General features: G+C 34.7%; 1 protein-coding gene across 4 annotated transcripts in view; it reads left to right on the top strand.

Annotated features, from left to right (window-relative positions):
* The window catches only part of LOC149084256 (citron Rho-interacting kinase-like), a 115,410-nt gene that overhangs the window by 36,587 nt on the left and 57,101 nt on the right, over positions 1-21,722 (top strand). For all 4 annotated transcript variants that reach the window (XM_089234621.1, XM_089234620.1, XM_089234618.1 and 1 more), the window contains exons 12-15: positions 9,051-9,131; positions 15,719-15,886; positions 16,015-16,082; positions 19,161-19,305. In XM_089234621.1, the coding sequence (XP_089090747.1) occupies positions 9,051-9,131; positions 15,719-15,886; positions 16,015-16,082; positions 19,161-19,305 (462 nt within the window). The remainder of the gene's footprint in view (positions 1-9,050; positions 9,132-15,718; positions 15,887-16,014; positions 16,083-19,160; positions 19,306-21,722) is intronic.

Genomic DNA, 21,722 nt, shown 5'->3' with positions numbered 1-21,722 from the left:
CTTTATGTTGTATCCATTCCAAAACTCTTTGACAGTCATGGCATCATCAGATAAAAGCAAGCCTTCAATAAAAGCTTTTCTGTAAAGTCACTTCATATTTTCAATTATGCCCTGGTCCATAGGCTGAACAGGTGGAAATATACTATGGAAAAAACATGTGTAGACCCAAAATTAGGAAAAGGAATTAGGCTAGCTATGGTTTAGCCGTGATTTCTATTACTAAAAAGGTAATTCATTTCTATTTTTGACATCAACAGGTCGTATATTGTATTTTTTCGCATGTTTGTTGTATTCTTTGCTATTTTTTCTTTCTATATTGTATTTTGTACTTTTGTGTGCTTTGTGCTTGTTAATAAATGGAATAGCTTACCCCTGGAGGTAGTAAATTCTAACACAATTGACACGTTTAAAAAAAAAATGATACGCATGTTGGGGTAAATTGAGAAGCTATCCCTACTTAGAATAAGACAACCATAATCTTTATGGGCATTGTATCATGTGTATATATTGTTTATAATTTTTGTGATTGTTTTTTTAATTGGGTTGCTATATTTTTGAAATATATTACATCCATATTTTTATGGGCATCTTTTTCGCAGCCACCTCGTTAGGCATTTTGCCTGCTGTGGCATTGCATTTGTATTTATTTACCGATATCCTGGTTTTTCGACATTTGTACTACCATATCCTTCGTACTGCCATTTTGTTTGTTGCCGGCATGTGGTGCGTATAATTTTTTTTAGTATTTTCTCCTCGTTCTTACAACTCGTTTGTTTTTTTGACTGAATTATGTCCCTAATTAACAGATTTTGAAAATACCATGGTTCCTTTCTCCAATTTTGGGTCCACATGTTTTTCCCTAGTATATTGCCTCACCCAAAAGGTAATTTATTTCTATGGACAGGTGGAGTTGTATTTGCTGGGAGAAAGAGGCATGTTATTTTGCCATCATCACCTTTGAGTTCACAACAGGTATGTGTCAGGGTATTGTCCATTAATAGCAGTGCTTCTTGCAGCAACTGCTTTTCAGCCATACGAGTTCTAACTCGAGGCACGAAAACATTGTGGAACCATTCTGAAAAAACTGTTTTGTCCATCTAAGCTTTTTTCTTGGCATAATAGTTTACAGGCGATGCATTCATAACCTGGGACTGTTTTTTCCATATTTTTTTCCAACGATGAGAGATAACAGAAACTGACAGCTAAACGAGTAGCAGTTAATTAAGTTTTACTTGTACTGTTTTCTGTTGTTCCCAACTTCGAAGCGCAAATGCAAGCGTATCTCCCTGTTAAAAAGTCTTGCCACAGAGAGCAACAGGCCTACAACCAGGGTTGGCAGGTTTTTGACACATGACAATTTTTGACAATTTAAACCGTGGTTTAAACTGTCACGTCCAACACCTCAAATATTACTTTTCAGTATAAAAATTCCCATTGAAAATACACATGTTAATTGCATGTAATGTTTAAAGTGACTGTTATACAAAGAATAAATGTTTAATATGATTTTAAAATAATTTTCTACTCTCTACAGAATTATTTTGTTCAAAATGTTTTTTTTTATTATGAAATATGTAATTTGAATAAACACTGAAAGGAAAACTATGGAATGATTTGACATTCTTTGATTCAAGATGATTTTTGACCTTCCAAAATTTCTTGAACTGCTTATATATTTGCATTGATATGAACCACTGCTGCACTCTTTTTACAACAGATGTTTAGTTTACAATGTTTTTTTAAAGTTTACAAATGTTTAAACACAAGAGTTTAAAAAAGTTTATTATATCATATATGTAATGTTAATTTATGTTATTATTAAATTATCTAAATAATCACTGAAATACTTGAAACAATACTCTTATTGTGCATAACATTGAAATATATCTAGCGATCAAAATACTAAATTGTAGGAATAAAATGTTAGCTTGTACATGATGCTTAAGAAACTCCTGTTACTCTCCTTTGTCATTCTTAGTTATTCTTACTTTTGCACTATGATATGGCATATTTACTAGCATTTATAATGCAATGGTTTTCCAATTGAAGCTGTATTCAAACATACAAAACTAGCTGGGTATCAAGTCCTGTCAACTGTGCTTTGGTTGAAAATACTCTTTAAAACTCTGTGAATTTAAGCTAAGAAATTTTTAAGTGAAAATAAATGAGTTTAATTAGTGTATTTATAACAGATGCTGAGTGAGAAATTTTATATGAAATAAAATTTTAGGCAGATCAGAAAATTTAAAATATCAAAATTAGATTGTTTTTCTCAGTAATTACAATTTTGAATATAAAACCCTTTAATCTACATAAAAGTAAGTGTTTTGTTATTAAACATATTTATCAGGTTAAAAACTATTTGACATCATTGAAAATAAGTTTTTTACTGTTTTAACCCTTTACCGATTCTTGAAGGATACTGGGAGGTTCGTGAAAATAACCTATTTTTGCTTTCTGAAATGGACTCGTCCAAACTTTTCCCGCTCACCTAATCCCCCGTCCTTCCTTACAATTCAGTTCCTATTCATTCCGGCCACAACATTGCTGTTCATTTTTTCGTTTCAAGATACCCTGTGGAGACAAATTGTAAACTGAAATCACCCTTCTTTATACAGCATTTTTCTTTTATGTAAAGGAGTAGGCACCCAACTCTTTTTTCTTCATGAAAGACATGTATATATGCATACGAGTTAATTTTATCCCTGTACGCGTATACGGGTCCAGCTGAAGGTCCGGTTAGTTATTTATTCGTGAGCGGCGGTATATCACCCTCTCTCTTCAAGATATTCTCGCCAATTTTGCCAGTTATTTTTTCCTTTTCTCGATTTTTTTTATTTTGTAGAAGTGAACTATTAATATATGAATTTTTAATTCAAAAGACAATTTCAAAAATTAGAAAACACAAGTGCTTCCACATATAAACTTTCGTGTATCTCGATATGAAAACAAATAAGCTTTACCAAAAAAAATTCAGGCCCCATTCCAATTTTACGTTAGCATCAGGAGGGGGAGGGGGTGTATTCGCTGATTTTTGATTACGAGAAGGGCGACAGTACGAAGCTTGTAAAAACATGAAATTGGGTCCAGCCTGGTGTCATTTTTTTGAGTGGAGTGTCTGTGCTATGCTGACTTTTGACAAAGGCAGAGGAGTAAAAATATTGGAAAAATTCTGCCGACAAAAGAGGAATCTAATTTATTTTTGGTTCTGTCAGAGAAATTACGAATAACTGACGTTCTCCCCAGGGCCGCAACCAGATGCTTGGTCACCTGGGGCAAGTGCGCATTTTGGCACCCCTTTGTAATGTCGAAGGTAAGGTTTGAGAATGAAATTTGCGCCCCCTCTGGTCCAGCGCGCGGAGCACTAGATCCGTCTGCTCCACCCTAGTTACGGCTCTGGTTCGCCTCCTCCATTAGAAAACAAAAAGTGAAGATGTAACGAAATATTTTCGCACACTTGTTGCTGGTGATACGTTGAAACTTACAGGCGTACAACTAGGAACATGATCGCAACGTATTAGAGGTGAGGGGATAAACTTAATTTTTCCGCTTTCAAAGTTGCAAAAAGTGCTTATGCACAGTATATCTCCTTGAAAAACTTCACCCTGCTACTGTGCCTCTAGTTCCAGCCATATTGAACTTCCTCCAACTCTTCTTGTGATTGGGGGGGGGGGATATGGAAGGGCATTATGTTTACCCATGCATACAAAAGCGCCATGATATTCACAAATATACGGATAACCCTTCAATCGTGATTCAACCTCCCTCCTCCCAACTGTGGCCCTCTTGCATTTTCAGTGTATCTCCGTCATAGGCGTCTGCAGAATTTTCTCGAGGGGGTAGGGGTTCAACATTTTTTCCTTCTGGGGGGGGGAGGTTACGTTTTTTCCTGCAAAATAACACTATAATCTCGGTTTGAGGGAAGGGATTAGAAGCTCAATATCCCCCCCCCCCCATGTACGCCAATGATCTTTGTCCACGCTTATGCTTGTGATAAAAAGTAATCAGAGAGGGAATCCCCTTCTTATTGGTAAACATAGCATATAAAAGGTATTTAGTTTCGATATAGCATTTTTTTACCGAAATAATTTTTTTATAATTTTTGGTTGACTTGGAGGAGGGAATACGGACCCTCTATGCACCTCCCTGCTTACGCCTCTGCTTATGACGATATATTATCCACTATCGTATCTCCTTATAGCTATGATATACGTGTACTTGTGGTCTCTTGTTCGTGACTATATACTCGCTGTCGGAACTTTCAATTGGGGAATCGGAATCACCTGAATCCTCATCAAACAAAATACGACGAATTTCTTCATACACAAGACTTTCTTTAGGCATTTTCCAAATCGAAAGTGATGCTTCAAATCGATAATTGACAACTTAAACATAGAAATGATAAATATTTAAAATTCTCAAGAGTAAGGAAAAAGGTCAACCTATTCATGTTTGGATAGAAATGGAATGTGAGTTTTGAAGAAAAATATCTATTAGTAAAACCAACGTTGACCTTTGGATAAGATCGTATCTGTGGGGAAGGAAAGGGCCTGGCCATTTTCTGAATGCACTACCTAGAAGCGATAGAAAACTCGATTTGGGAGCCATACGAAAACTTTACAATCAATTTTGTTGTATGTATTCACGTACTAATCCGGTGCCAGTGTACTTTGTTTGGAACACTCCCATAAAAACAGCGCACTTATAAGGTATTATCTGCTTCGTAAGAAAAAGAGAGGTAAAATCACTATGTGGAAGTGTCACTTTTGCGAAAATGAGTTTTTCAAACTTGACAATGAAAGGACATAAATCCCCTGAACAAATTACAGCCGTGCCTTTTTTGCTCACGTTGACTGTCTTCTTATCAATAATCCTAACCCCAGTTGGTAGTAACCGCAGATGTTTATCAAAACGCTAGATCCGTAGAAAATGAGGAAGTCTCATGCTCAGATACTACTACAATCGGGCAACAATCAGAGGCGTATTTACTGTTTTGCCTCCCTTCTCCCATTCTATTCTAATATTCTTGACCAGTTATTCCTAGAATTCACCACCCTGGGAAATATCCGTCTTGGACTCCCGCTCCTGTGAAAACGTCTGTGTCTGTAAATCAGTAAATCACGCTTTGGGCCATTCGCATGCTGGCATACTGTTTCGGTCATTCACGTGCTCACACAATCTCTACGTTCCCCCCTTTTGGTCACTCACATGATAGCATACGCTCGATTTTGATCGCTCACTGACATGGCATAGTCGCTTTCTCTTTTGGTCATCCACGTACTTGCACACGCTCTAAGTCAGGGTTTCACAATTCCCAGGCACCAGGTCACTATGACGAATATAGAAATTTGGCATTGGTGCCTACAATGTTATATGTTTGATTGCTAAATTGAAGTGTTAGGATAACAAAGTTTTCGGTAATTATGTCAGTGTGTCTACCAACATAGAGAAGGGTTGCTGAGTCCTAGATAAGCTGAAAAAAAGCATTATTTTCAAAATAAAGTCATTATTTAAAAAAAAAAAATGCTTGGCTCCTATGAAATTTGGTTGGTGCTTAAATTATTTTTTGATTTGTCAAGCCCTGCTCTAGGTCACTCACTCTCTAGGCAGAAACTGATTTATGATTTTGCCACTCTTTTCACATTCTACTAATTTTCTCGGCCACTCATTCCTCAAACCTGCCGCCCTTTGCTATATCTCGCTAGGCTCCCCCTGTAACAATGTGTTCCCCCCTCCCCACATTCTTTATTTAGGCGGGTTTTTTTTATCATTGCACGGCCATTTTATGCACAAAAATGGGCATAATTGAGCCTGTGCAGTCTGGTGCCAAATCCTAAAGGCAGCCGTTCCAGAAGGAAGTCAAATCGTATTGCTAGAGGTTTGTGTACTAACCTCTCAACTAACAATCAAAAACCTTAGTAATACGCTAAAGAAATAAAACAACACTTGCAAAATTGTGCACAAAATGAAATATACTACTTAGTATTATACTACTATCACGGGCTCCGTTCATGTGCATGTTAATGTCCCTTTGCAACATGCCCTTACGTTTTTTTACACAAAAAAAACATACCGTAATTTTTTTGCTTTTTACAAATTTTTCTTTATTGCTTTTACAGTCCTAGTAAATAATATCGGTCGGCGATTAGTCATGTTTATCCAAACATAGAAGGTTTTCTTTGTGTGAACTGAAAATATGCGTATTGATAACCAGGGCCACAACTTGGGGAGGGGGCAGGCGGACATGGTGCCCCGGAGGAGTGGGCGCTAATTTTTGCGGCTTGATGTTCCAACTCCCAGAATCACAACAAAGTGCTTTTATACATTTTTGTCACTAAAATTGCCACCCCCTCAAATTTTCCGTACGGGGCAGCTGTCCCTCCCTAACGCATGATCCAAATATATAACCATTAGAGAAAGTAACAGAACTTGCGAAGCATATGGCCGTTAGGAAGGTTGTGAACGTTTTCAAGCAGGACCGTTCCCAGTTTCATAGTAAAAATTCATTTCAGCTCATGTAGAGAATCTTTCCATGTTTTTCATCCGATACGAGGGGCATCATCCCCATAACAATAATTGTTACAATAGTACATTAAAATTCATTTCACTTCTAAAAATCTTATTAGGAGTAAAATACTTCTCCGAATTTTGGGTAAAGGAAAGTTCTTTTCATGAGAGTATCGACATAATTGTAATAAAAAAGAATAAAATATTTTCTGAAAATTTCAGAAGATGGAGGCTTTCAGAAGTTCAGTACGGATAACATTACACAAATGACACCGAACTTTCGGAAATCTAGCAATGTTCCAATTAATAAATTGCCAGGATTTTGTTCAGATAGAGCACCTCTTATGACAGGCTCAATAAATTGTGTTGGTATGCAACTAATAAAACAAAATTATTTGATACTGCGTGCCCTTTTTTTTGCACATAAGCTGGCTCTAATTGTAAGTTCCAGGAAAACGCAACAATCGCAAAAGTACAAGATACCATAAATTCTAAATATCTAAACAATATAATCTATTATAAGCAATAAAATTTAACACATCTTGATAATTTTAAAATTCTTTTCCCAAAATTATTTCGCCAACATCGTGGGTAACAACATGATAGTGTAACCTCTCATTTTGTTGTATTGTTGCAAACAACAGTCAGCATTATCGAAGTGGAGCTTCCGGAATCCAACTGATGGGGCGTATACGCTTGTCTTTCTCGTTCCTGCCTCTGACGACAGCTGTCAATCATCCCTCCCTGCCCTTTCACAAAAATGTCTTATATACCCATACCCCCCATCTCGGCCGGCTACGAGCGGTTTGGCTGTTTGCATGTAGAGCCGTCTACGGCCGGATTGGTTTTTATAGAGTTAATACTGATTTATAGTTTCTGAAGTCTAAAACCTAACTCTGTGATGACCCTATCATACATATTTTGAATAAGCAGCTCTGTTCTGCTTAGCAAATTGAACACAGGAAATGAGTAACTTGGATAAATAAACCATTATATTATATTTTATATGTTCTAGACTCTTTATGTTGGAAAATACAAAATTGCAAATTATGATTAATTTGTTTTAATTGTAATTAATTAATGCTTAAAAATTAAACATTGTAGTATGCAAAAAATTAAATTTTTCCTCATTGTATATACCTATTGTGTTCAAAATATTATCAAAAAGCATTCATTTAGGTTTTTGTCAGTTTTTGATGCTTGTCATGTCAAAAACCCAGCTCTGTTTACAACGGTACAATTATTCAACCATTACACTTCATTCGTAACTGGAAAAAATTGATGGCAGCACTACACATAACACAAGCATTAAAAAGGCAGAAACAAACTTCATTAGTTTCACAACATGTACACTCACCTTCTGGTATATATCAATTTGTTAGAAATTCTGCAGAGGAATGTGTAGGAAGTGCATGCATATGGTTTGATAGTAGTACAGTAAAACCTGTCTAAGACAGACACTGTATCAGACGGAAACCTGTCTTAAATGGAATGGATATAAAGTCTTGTGAATAAATAATGGTTTTTCAATCATAGGAAGCCTCCTTAAGACGGAAACTGTCTAACGCCGAAACCGAAGGCATATTTAGTCTATTTGTAGAGGCAAAACCTGCTAAAACAAAGTATTTTAGCCCAAGTGCAAGTTTTTGTCTTTTGGATGGGAGGAAAGCTAACTCGTTCTGATCCTCCCTTTTGTTAGGCGAACTCTTTCACTTCCTGGAAAAACAAATTATTATCTATCTGAACTGTTTCTGGGGATCACGCTTGAGAGGAGCCGATTTAATATTCAAAATTTACTAAAAGCTTGTTTAGAATTTCACTTACAATGGAAATGGTGATTTTCGTTAGAAAACACTCCTATATTGCATAGGAAAAGTTTGATAATTTTGGTAGAGTAATACTTCAGGGCGACTGAATTAGCACAATTAACACAATGTAGCGATACCGTGTTTTAGCTTCAGAGATTTTCATTCAGTGTAGAGATGGCAACAAGCAACGCGTATTGACTTAGTGTTCATTTACTCATCTCTTCAATGCGACTCTCAAAGGTTAAATGTTTCCCTCCTAAGAACATGACATTTAAAACCTTTCAAGTTTTTCTCAATGCTGGAAAAAAAATTTAAGATGAGAGATGATGTAAATACAGGGTGGCATAAGTCTAGAGTATCATTATATGGAATTTTCATTTGTCTTACATCTTCAAAACTTAACTATGAGCTAATTTACAAATTTCTCAGCGTTAACTTGAATTTGTCAACTTCTTTGAACAGTAAAAGTACATTATAACGAGTATGGCTTGTATCGACAATATCAATATAATGAATGATTTGCAGGTGATTGCCAAAGAGATAATGTTACAAAAACATCTGCTTATATATAAAGAGAAGTCTGTTATAATGAAATTTTTTCCTGTGATTGTAAGCTGTTATAACAGACTTCTACTGTATTTTAATCATACATTTACATATTACAATTTTTGCAAGATCCCATTTTTTATGCTACAAATTCATATTCATTACATTTTTCATTTTAATTTATTTTAGAGTTTTCAAAATGAAACGTTTCCATTTCAACCATTGAATGAGGACGAACGCAATGGAAGTTGTTTGAAACCAGTTCAAAAGGTTGGTGGTTCAGCTCAGTTTTAAATATATTTCTTGCTGAAGTGTTTCAGTAGAAACTAGGGGTAGGGCTACAGCATCAATCCTAGGTGTTTTTGTGAAGCTGATCACATTGCTATACATGGGTTTTAATATGTTGCTGACCAAATCAATTAGAGTAATTTTGAATATGTGATCAGTTGCTCAATTTTTAATTCATACAGTGGTGAACTCTGTGTTGCACTGCACCAAAATTAACATCTTGCGCCATCCTGCTCGAATAGTGTATTTTTGAATTGTTATTCGCCAAATAGCCAAAATAGCAAATTTTGCCTCGGTATGCCCGGAATTTCGGAAAAGATGGCAAAATTTTTTTATTCCACGAAACTATTCTTTCCGAGAAGAGCGTGGTTTTTTCCTCTGTACTTTTCAGCACCACCTCTTCCTCTCATATTCTGTAGTCGTGCTATCTTGTGACCTTGAAAAAATAGTGCTGGGAAAAACACTTGCGGGCTAACCATGTGTGCTTTTCTCTTTGTAAGCACTACAGTGATATTTTTTGTTTGAACGAAAATTTTGAAAATTAGAAAAAATATTTAATATTTATTTACCCTTCTCAGTTTTATCCCAAGACAGTTTTTTTTACAGTGCTACAAACATGTGGAGCCGATAATCCATCTGGTCTCTCGTTGAAAGAGTTGCCGGAAGTCCAGAAAAGTTTGTGAAATTAGAGAGAAGGTAGCAGGTTTTTTTTTTGAATCAATTTCCAAATTTTCGCGGCAAGTTCACGCGGTCAACTTTGACCCTGAAAATCAGATTGGGATAACTGTGATCCCTTATTCAAAATAGCGGCCCCTCACACATCAAGCTTTCCGTCACAAAACCCCAATAATAACAGTGATCGTGCAGCTGAAGATGGTTTGCAATGGTCTGTCAACTTTAAAGTGGAAATGTGAGTTAAGTTTTCATTTTCAAAAAGAAAAAAGTTGCCACTGCAAGCAGCAGAAATTACTAGTCGACCACCATTACGTCAAATCCTCATGTTTCATGAAAAAAAATTCATTCCGTGAGTAAGAGTGAGTCGCCGAATTATGAATGCTAATTTAGCAACTTTTCCAAATCATCATCAATCATCAACAACAACCATTTTCAATCCACTGCTGGATGAAGGTCTTTAAATTTTTTCATTCTACTCTGTCTGACGCTTTAGCCATCCAGTTCATTCCAGCCACTTTCCTGATCTCGTCAATCCATCTTGCGTAGGGACGCCTTCTCGGACATTTAACACCACGGAGGTACCAATCTAGAATACTTGTGGTCCATCTGTTGTTCTGTCTTCTTGCAATATGTCCAGCCTATTTCCATTTTAGATGTTTAATTTGTTCCATGATATCATATACCTTTGTGTGGTTTCTTATCCAAGTGACTTGTTTTCTGTCTCTTCTTATGATGCCTAGCATACATAGTTAGGAGCATGCAACTCTATCAGATGTACGGGGTGATTATAAAAAAACTATCCCGACATATGGGCCCCTAACTATCATACCATTCACAGAAACTGAATGAAATTTTGGCATAAGGTATTTTGAGGTATGCTCTCAAGAATGATATGAAAAATTACGGTTACAGTGAGAACATTTTGAAAATATCAAATGGCAACACCAAGTTTTTTGTATTGGAATGCGATCTCCATACTGAAAAACACTAAATAGCGTTGGAATGGCACCTGTAGCATGAAAATCCCCGGAGCTAGGCAGGGAAAAAATAAAAAGGACTTTGCCGTGCACCAGAGCATTAATGTTTGTTTCATTCGTCACACCATTTCTTCGGCTGAGATCCCAGCCTGATTAGTCCTCCACAAGGTCATGTGGAAAATTTGTGAAACACAATAAAATGCTTTATTTTATGCTGCTTCTCTGTCCTTATTGGTTGTCCTCACTTTTAGCCTATCTACCGCCGGTGATTTTCATGCTACAGTTGCCGTTCGAACGCTATTTAGGGTTTTTCACAATGGAGATCACATTCCAATACAAAAAACTTGGTGTTGCCATTTGATATTTTCGAAATTTTCTCACTGTAACCGTAACTGTTAGAGTGACACTGTTGTTTTCCATATCAATCTTGAGCGCATACATCAAAATACCTTATGCCAAAATTTCATTCAGTTTCTGTGAATGGTATGATAGTTAGGGGCCCATATGTCGGGATAGTTTTTTTATAATCACCCTGTACTATCTAACTCAATGATGTCATTTTTCCACTTTTTATGAATTTCTTCCATTATCTGTTTCTCTGTAGTAAAATGAATGTCCACTGGCAAAAGTTTGATTTTCTCTTCTCATTTTCTTCTTATTTCACAGATGCCTAAGATGTCCCAATTTATTCTTTCCAGTTCTTCAAACTCCTGCAAACGATTTTCTGAATAAAGAGATCGTCCGTTATACATGGCCTAGGTCATTATCTTATGGCAGCCTGGTCCAACCAAGAGATTCTTAGCACCCTCTGTCTTCATGTCTTGCTGGTTGCTGCCATAACCAGGGACACTCAGACTGCTGGGTACTGAGGGCCTTAGTTTATAGACAGAGTTCATATTTCTTTTTAGAGAGTTTTTGGCCGTAATCCTCCACGCTGGCCAGTGCTGGTTGGAGGAAGCCCATCTGCATCCGTTCACCACGTGTTAAACATGGCTACGTACAGGCTCTACCGCGAGAAGGTGCGGATTGGAATTTAAGCATCTACTCCTAGTCGATTCCTTCAAGTCTTCATAATGAAGCAATTAAAGGGTCTTCTCCTAGTTAACAAGTAAAAACTATTCAACAGCCCACTTTGCCAAATAACGAGTGTTAAATCACCATTGTTGCCAATGGGTTATTTGGCGAGAATGACGATTGCCCATTTACAAATCCGGTCCGTCCCCTCTCTGACCCCCTTAACTTCAGACCAATATCTATTACTTCATCCTGTTGTAAGATTTTCGAACATGTTATAGCAAAGGAAATCCATGCTTATTTAAACTCCATTAACTTTTTCCCAACCAAACACGACTTCAGACGATCCCATTCTACTACATCCCAACTGTCCCTTTTTATCAATGACCTTTCCAAAGCCATTGATAACAAGTTACAAACCAATATCATCTTTGATTTTTCTAAATGATATGATAAAGTTCTGCACAATAGACTCCTCCTTAAACTTTCGAATCTTGGTCTTAATGTACAGTTGCTCAAATGGTTAGAAGCTTTCCTAAAAAATCGTAAACAATTTGTTCATTTTAAAGATCATGACTAGAGCCCGGATTATAAGTGCTAAAAAGTGCCGAAATATGCATAAAAAATGATAATATGCATTAAAAAATACCAAAAAGTCAAATTCCAAAATATGTACCAAAAATGAAAAAATATATGCATTAAAAAAAATCACATGAAAAAAAAAAAAAACGGATAGGTTTTTAAAATGCATATTTTCTACTACTTAGTGCATATTTTCATTTCAAAAACATATCCCCATATATATATATATATATATATATACTTCCATATGCAAATAACTACAGCTGCTCAGTAACGAAATATCAGTAACAAAAGGACTTTGACACTATTTCTAAAAAAATTGAAAATTTTTGACATATATCTAGAAATAACCTTACGATAAAAGGTTATTTTGAAAATACAGTATTACAAACATCTCTATTAATCCACTAAATCCCTGCGGGGAAAAAACAATGTTATGAAAATATTATAAGAAATGTATTTGAAAAATTATAAAAAAAATGATTGAACTTAAATAAAGCTTCAAAATATGCATTTATTCTTAAAATAATTTGATTTTATGCATTAATGCTAAAAAAAGGCTAAAATATGCATATGCACGTGCATATAATCCGGGTGCTAATCATTACTCACCTTTTGCCACTGTGAATTCAGGTACTCCTCAAGGAGCAGTTTTCTCATCTTTATTGTTTTTAATATATATAAACAATCCCCCTGAAACCCAACTGCACCACTAGATTTTTTGCTGATGACTGTAATCTACAGTGTAATTAATCACAAATCTGATCAAGAAATTCTCCAACATAATCTTGTTTCCATCTCAGATTGGTGCTCATTTTGGCATATGCCTATCAACCTGTCTAAAACATTTTTCATGAGAGCTGCTCGTAAAAGACTTCCCTTCGAATTCTCATACTCTATCAATATCATAACCATATCCTAAGTTTCTCAATTTAAATATCTGGGAGTTATAATCTCGGCTGATCTCCGTTGTAGACATAATCGATATTACTCCCAGAAATGTCTCAACAAACTTTTTTCCTTTTCCGCAACCTCAAATACTACTCGTGACGTCTGACTTCTCTGCTGCCAAACTTATATTTCTCCCGCTCTTTCTTATGCGGTTGAGGTGTGGGACCCCCACACCTCTAGTAACATTGACAAACTTGAATCTATCCAAAATAAATCTGCCCGTTTTATTCACGACTGCTGGTTATCTTTTAGTTCAGTTTCCGATCCTAAACTCAAACTTAATCTCCACCTACTCACTATTCACTGACGTATCTCCTGCTTAGACATGCTTTACAAGATTTAATTGGTCATTTAATTTCATGGTCATGTAAATTTTGATACATACGGTATTCTGACTAAGCCTTCCTATCTTTCCAATAGACTTGACCACCCCAAAAAATTAAAACCTTTTTTTGCCTTTACAGATTATTTTAAATTCAGTTTCTTTCCTAATATCATAGTTGAATGGAACAAGCTCCCCTCTACTATTGTTAACTCCCCACGATCTCCAATTTCGTGCCAAATCTCCCAAAACATCTGTGTAAATCTGCCGCCTACTCTTGTATAGGCATTGAAAAGACAACAATATTGCATAAATTAATTAAATAACAAATGCTGAATCGCCAAACATCGTGTTGATTCTTCTGAAATCCTCTCCCATTTTGCAACAATTTCTTTCCGAGTATAATAAAATTAAAAACTTATTGAAAATTTTTAGCCTATTTAAACTGCTGCTGTTCCAGACAGCAAATAGTGCCTTCAGTAAGCAAAAGTGTCATCTTAAATAGAGTGGTGTGAAAAAGTTTTATGACAGCCACTCTTTCAAACAAGGTGTCATATCCCTGAGACACCAAAAACAAGCTGATGAAAAGATGTTTGCTAACTAGAGCTCAGATTTTTGTCTTTGCATATTTCGCTATTTTTACGTGGTAAAGCATATTTTTAAAATTTTAAGCCATATTTTGCATATTTCATGGATTTTCGATAAAAAGTAAATTTTTTCCGTGCAATTACAATCCCGCTGCAGACTGGTTTTTGCAGTTGCTGCCTTTGAGGAAAGCTTTTAGGGTTACAACTTTTATGCACTAAAAATGGAACATCGTTGCTGATTGGTAAAAAATCATGACATTCAGGTTTTTCGACCAATCAGCAATGACATTGAATTGTTAGAGCATGAAAATATTAGCCCTTTAATGACACATTGTATGGCTGTCAATAGATTAATCATCTGGATCGGTGTTGGTGATGGCAACTCATGGGAAAAATTGGTAAAATGGGTGGGGGGGGGGGATTTTTAGCATTTGGGGAAATTTTTGAGAGAGTATTTCAAATAAAAATAATTATTTTTTTTAATTTTGTATTTTTCAAAGCTAAATACACTGCTTGGTTAGGTATTTTTACCTATAGATGACAGCACATTAATTCTTAATTTGCAGGGAAAAACTTTCTCAAAAGGGAAATTTTGGTTCGATGAGATTAGTTAGTAAAACGAAGAATTTCTGTTCATACAAAATAAGTAATGATTCAAAATAGTTTAGACAGCATCAATACTTCTCACCATCATATTATTTTACTAAATCTAATGTTATTTGAGATAGGAATGAAAAAATTTTTAGGACAAATTTTTCGTTTTATAGGGCATGTTTACAGTTTTTTAAGAGCATAAATGCATATTTTATTGCTCATTTTTAGAAGTTTTTAGAGCATAAAAATCCTAGCCCTGTTGATAACAAAAGACAGTAAAGTTGTTTTATTTTGAAAAAGGGTGGGGGTAATGAAAATATTCTTTAATAATGAAGTTAATTTTGCTTCTCTAATTTAGATATCTGCTCCAAAACTGCTCTGAATCCTATATTTTGCTGCTCCAAAATGGACTTTCACTTCCCACCCCTGTTCATAGGAATAACATCTCCTGGTGTGCACACTTCAATTTTTCTTTTTCCTCAGTCAGCAAAATCTGAGTCTGATTTCTTTTGTTCCTCGCCCCAAGTTTTATTGTTTATTATGTCAAACCTTCGTGCAGTTATGCAGTAGTCTACAATCGAAACATTTCTCTTAGTTCAGTAGATCAAATTTAATTAGTTTATGATTTTTCAGATCATATTTACCAAGTATGGCCACCACTGATTAAATCCTGCTGCAGATAACAAAAATTGTTCAGCCCCCATTGAGAATAAAACTATAAAATATATAATTTTTAGAATTTACGTGTGAAATTATCACTGATTGTATGACTTTTTATATGAATCTGTCATGCCTTGAACAAACTAAGAAAACTTTGATTCTGTTTTTATTGTACTTGATCTTTTATTATTTTATTGAATTTCCAAGCTTCCAATAGAGACATTCAATTCTGATGATTGCCAAAACTCAGAAGTATCTGAAGTAATAAATGAAGCAACATCATCATCAAGTAAACGAAACACTGCCAGTACTCCTAAAAAAAGCCCAACTTTGCCTGAAACTCTTGCACGTGGAATTCAATGCGACATGAATAGGGTAAAAATAATCATTTACATACTCAATTTTCATCACAATTTCGTTCATTGTAAAATTAGAACATTTCTTAATTGATACATGCCATTAGAAATACTTATTGCTGCATGAAAAGATTGATTAATTTGCAGATTGACCTGGTCAATAAATCACAGCAAAGTGAAGAGCTAGAAGAAATGCTTTCTGGTGACCATCTGCAGTAAGTTTTTAAGTATTCTTTTGATTGTGCCCCCTCCCCATTAACCATTTTACAGTTGTTCATTCAAAATTCAATAATAAAATGTAAGTATAATCATGAAATTCTTTCCTTGAATACAATATAAACCTTGTATGATTTAGAGTTGTCTAAACTCACATAATTGGGAATATTAGCATAGTAAAAAATACATTGAAATTCAGTATAATGATTCTTTTAATTTGTTGGTAATTTTAACTTCCATTAAATTCAAGTTTAGTTTGTGTAACAATTTATTTGAATTATATGATTTCAATGTAAAAGATTCCAATTCTCAAACTTCTTAAAAATCCTAACTGCCTCCACTAAGACAATGATAATGTCCACCGCGACACTGATACCATGACACCACCAGATAATGATAGTGTGTGAGAGCTTTGGCACGAGTCCATGCATGGCATCGTTCAGCGCACATGAGCTCTAAGGAAAGAGGACTCATTGCCTTTGTAATCTAGTAATCTAAGATGCTCATCTGGCAATAGAAGAGGACATTTCCTGCAAGGGAAGTTCTTTCCTGAATTTATCTTTGCATCAGCCAGCTATCATAACCTTCATAGTAATAGAGGAAGGTAGCATCATCTTCGGATTCAAATTATAGCTTACCTTACAAACTCACTAATATAAAGTCTGCTGGCAATATGTATAAAAAAAATCTGCCACATCAGCAAGGACGACTAATTTATTCATTCTATTTTGAAGGAGCCCAGGTACTCACAAAATTTGCACATTTTCAACATCCTTTGGAAATGAGATTAGAATTTTAAGTATCTCATAGCACCTCTGGTTAATCTAAAAGCACTTTAGTGGCATTTTCAACTACCATCACAGTCAGATTGAAAATCACTGCTATTCAAATTTCATCAAATGATTTATTGTTACTTCCAAGTCATTTTATCCTCAGAATATGTCATGTCATTTGTGGCTGATGTTGTCTTGAAGTGTTGCAGTACAGTGTTTGAGAATTGCCAAAGAACCCAGACCAGTCTTAGGACATTGAAGTCCAAATGACCTGTTACTTATGCTGAGGCCTTGTGGTTGCATATTTTGGGATTGTGTGATCATATGCAGGGGAGAATAAAATAAGTAAATAAATATTCCACAGATGGACTTGATTGAATTTTCCTTAAAAATAAACAGTGCATAATATATGTATACACAGTCGACACTCATAACGACTTGCTATAGCAACTATTTCATTACAAAAAGCTGTAGGGTAAGTCCCAAATGTGTTTTCATAGAATGACTATGGTATATGTTTTACTGCCGACACGATGACCCCCCTCCCAATATACCGTCCCTTTTTGCTGGGGCATTATATGTTTACTGTATATATGTAATATAGTTAATTAACTAAACCAATTTTCCAAACTTTGTTCTGTCATCCATTTCATCAGAATTTCTTTTCCTTCTCATCGCTTCCACCCAACTGAAACCAGCCTTTAGAATCCAATGTTATATCCATAGTTTCTACCACAGCCCCTCTTCCCAAGGGGCTATATTGCTTACTTTAGGAAGCACTGAACTAAACCTTATTTCCTTGTTACATAAAGCTGCATTTTGTGATTCTATATGGTTCTGTTCTATTGAAGTTGAATAAAACTGCTGCTTTATTACTAATTATATTATCAGAACCAAAATTTACTACAATCATAATTGAAGTTACAGTGCGAGACATTCTTTACACATTGATAAGACACTCTTAAATTTTAGTGAAATCACAAGAAGGAGCAAAGTAAAAAATATTAAAAATTTCAAGCTGTTTTTGAAAAAAATGATGGCAAAAAATAACTTTATACTAAATATTGGGAATTTCAGAAAATATTTTCATGTTATTTTATGGGAAAACAGAAAATGTAATATGGGCATAATTATAAGACACCCACTGATTTTTGAGGAAAAAGTAAAATAAAATCCAAACCAAATTACATATGAATTTATCAAAATCAATATTTTGTACAACCACCTCTGTTGCTAATCAAAGCAAAAATGTGATTTGGCATGGATTCAACCAAATCAATGAGTGTCTCGAGACATCATTCCAAGCCTGTAATATGACAGCTTTTAGATGTTGGATGGAAGAAAATTGCCTCCTACCTGCTTATACTGATCTGCAAAGGATGCCCACACGTTTTTCATAAGGTTGAGGTCAAGGGAATGAGTCGGAACGAGCCACTGCTTTTTGTGACCTGACACATGAATTTTGGGCATTATCTTGTTGGAATAAGCAATATTTTTTGCCATAAAGAATTTCTTTATATATACCAAGTTGCTCCGGCAAAAGTTCTGCTTAGCTTTTTGAATTCATCCTCGAGGGCAAAAAAACTAGTCTTTCTTTGGGCAGAAAATGCTCCAAAAAAAACCATCACTGAACCACCACCCATTTGACAGCTCATTAGTTGTGGCATTGCAGACCTCAAAACATGCCAATATAAATGGAAACCGTCTGGACCATCAAGACTAATTTTTTTTTTCATCGGAGAACAGAGCAGAATACCACTGATGAGTTCAAGGCATGGTACGATTTGTGATGATCCTGTTTGTGTTTCAAAGTTAATGGATATTTTTTTTTTATTTTCATGAATTTGATGTTACTTGTAGAACTTAAAACTGTAGAAATTGTTTGCTGTGAGCACCGAAGTTGTAAGGCAGATTTCTGGATGACATTTTGCTCGTTAATGCTAGAGCACAAACATTACGCTTTGATGGGGCAGACAAGCATGGGGTGCGCCTAGATTGTTTTTCTACAAAATCACATTCCACATTTGAAAAATTTTGTGACACCACATCGAGAACATCCAGTTTTATTTGCTATATCACGCAATAGCAAAATTTCACAAATTTCTTTTTTTTTTTGCAGCATTTTGTGGTATTTTTTCTACTGATGAGGTACTTGTGAAGAGAGAATATTTTTATTAGTTTGTTATGAAGTGACTTAAAAACTGATTAGCATAAAGTAACGCAGTGCTATACTATTGTAAAATGGTAATGCAGTGTTATACTATTGTACGTGTGCTTCATTAACATTGAACAACATTCTTCCAGCAAAACAAAACTATCTGATCAATCAGGTTCCTATGAAGAGTTGCTTTGTAAATTATGTGAACTCCAGGGAAATATCAAAGAGTTGGAAATAAACTTGCAAGAAGAAAAGAAAAAATGTCTAAGCTTTGAAAAAGGAATAAAAGAAGTAAGTTTTATACATTATGAAATATGTTTTATCAATGAAATATGATGATGTCAACATTAGTTGATTGAAAAAAAGTTCATTTGGTTCAAAATATCAATTTTTTTTTTCATCAATAATGTTTTTATTCCACTTTAAAAAATGCAGTTTGCAATAAGATCTTACAATCTTTGAAGAATCTAATTTTAAAGAACATTTTAATTTCAAAAGATGAGCTGCAATTTATTGTTTTTGAAGTTTATTTTTTGATTCTGCTGCTTTATAAAAGTATAGCCATGATTAATTCTTCATTACCTCTTCATAAAATTATGTAATTCAATGATGAAATTTGTCTTAACTCTTCAAAAATTCATTTATGCATTGTGTGAATGATGGAGAATGATATCTCAATTACAACAATTTTAAACCATCCTTCTGCACAATACATTAAGCACAATATAAAACTAGTTAGTGATGTGTCTGACAGGCGCATCACATCCAATGGAATGTTAATCGAAGCATTTCCTCCACTACTAGCCACCTCATTGAGCTTTTTGTATTTGCATTGGTTTTATTCAAAGTTTGGTTGGTATTTTAGAATGCATATTTAGATTAGGTGTAACATTGCCATTTGAGCCATTTGCCCGTGGAGCCATTTAAGTTTTACGCAAATTTCGCAGAATTTCGACCATTTTTAACCCCTCTATAAGCTAAATTAAGCTGGGCCAAAGCCTTCTAGACTGGCAATGGTCCCTGTCTAGGAGACTTTGCTAACCCCCATAGGAGTACACAGGGGCACAGGCAGCCCTTGCCTCCTGAAAGTATAAAAAATCAAAATAATTTTGCAAAAAAAGAAATTGAATATTGAAGAAAATATACCTTTATATAGTTAAATCTATTTTTTTGTTAAAAGCTAGCAACTTAAAACTTCTCCAGAAAATTTACCCTGCCCACCCTAACTTTCAACCCACCAATGTGCCCCCCCCCCTCCCCCAACCACCAAGGTAAACTTGAAAACCAACCCTGCCTGCCAAAATTTCCACCCACAACATGTAACCTTCATTGCCCTGATCTTGTTATAACCCATGTCTATAAAACTTAACAGTATTGTTGGGAGGAGCAGGCCAAGTGATATTCTGAGGCCCCTCTACCCGATTGCAAGTACCAGAAGAATAAGGCCTTCCACTTTTGCCTACATACTTTCGGAAATTACAGATCATTTCCCAATCTCATATTTTCATATGTTTTCTACATAATCATCATTCAAATTCCATCCCACACTTTTTTTTTTTTTTTTTTTTTTTTTTTTTTTTTAATAACATACAAACATATATACAAGCATATACAAAAACACATTAAACATACACTTTTGACCTCAAGGGACATGCTTGTCCTTCCAGTAGGTCTACAGGGTTTCTCCGTAGATTATTTTTCTTAGCAACAGCCTATTATGGTTTAGGTCGGTTTATAATTGTTCAATATACAGTTTTTTTTTTTTTTTTTTTTTTTGTATTTATGTTACAAAGAAATTTTACATACAGATGGATTGTATCATGTGGTTGTATTATTGTTGTAATATAGATTCTAGACTGGTATTCATAGAAAACGTGAATATATTGTTATTAGATCTTATGTAATTATTTGTATGTTGATTGTATGGTATAGATTCATTATTTTTGGAGGGATGTATCTATAACTCTTTTGAAATAACGTTTTATTTGTTTTTGGCACTTTATATATGTTATTTAATCTAGACGATGTTCTATTTTGTTTCATTTCTAACCAATTATTATTTAAGAATGAAAATTTTATTAGTCTATAAACATAGTTTTGTCTTATAGTTAGCTTATGGCATTCTGTTTTGTTGGTGTTTATTGTGGTGCTTGTTATTTGGGATCTTATCTTGTTATATATATTATCTAGTTTTTGTATATCTGTTTGATATGCACCTCCCCAAGCAGTGATTCCATATATTACTGTTGAATATATCCAAGCATAAAATAAATCTTTTAGAAAGTTATTGTCTATTGTGTCTCTTAGTCTATAAAGAATTGCTGCATATATTCTTAATTTTTTTATTATTTTTTCACACTGTGATTTCCATTTTAAATCATCTTGTATTATTATCCCTAGGTAGTTGTATTCATGTACTCTTTCAATTTCTTGACAGTTACATTGTAATATATGTTGACACGGACAATGATCATGAATTTTTATACTTAAATTTGCCAAACTATTTATGTTTCTTGTTTTTAAGCATATGTATTTAGTTTTCTGTATGTTTAGTTTTAGTTTATTTTTCTAAATAATACTTTATTATCAAAAGTCAGCAAATGTTAAAAACCTTCCTTCTCACATAGGTGCTTATGTAATACTTGATAATAACAGTATTGTTATAATGATAAAAATAACAGTAGTGACGGGAACTACTCCCCTCTGAC

Source organism: Pholcus phalangioides, unplaced genomic scaffold (genome assembly GCF_987345545.1).
Source record: "Pholcus phalangioides strain wild (caught in Gottingen) unplaced genomic scaffold, Ppha-v1.0 ptg000008l_1, whole genome shotgun sequence".
Lineage (NCBI taxonomy): Eukaryota > Metazoa > Arthropoda > Arachnida > Araneae > Pholcidae > Pholcus > Pholcus phalangioides.
Note: the sequence above shows the minus strand (reverse complement) of the source record. Positions and strands in the feature narration are given on the sequence as shown.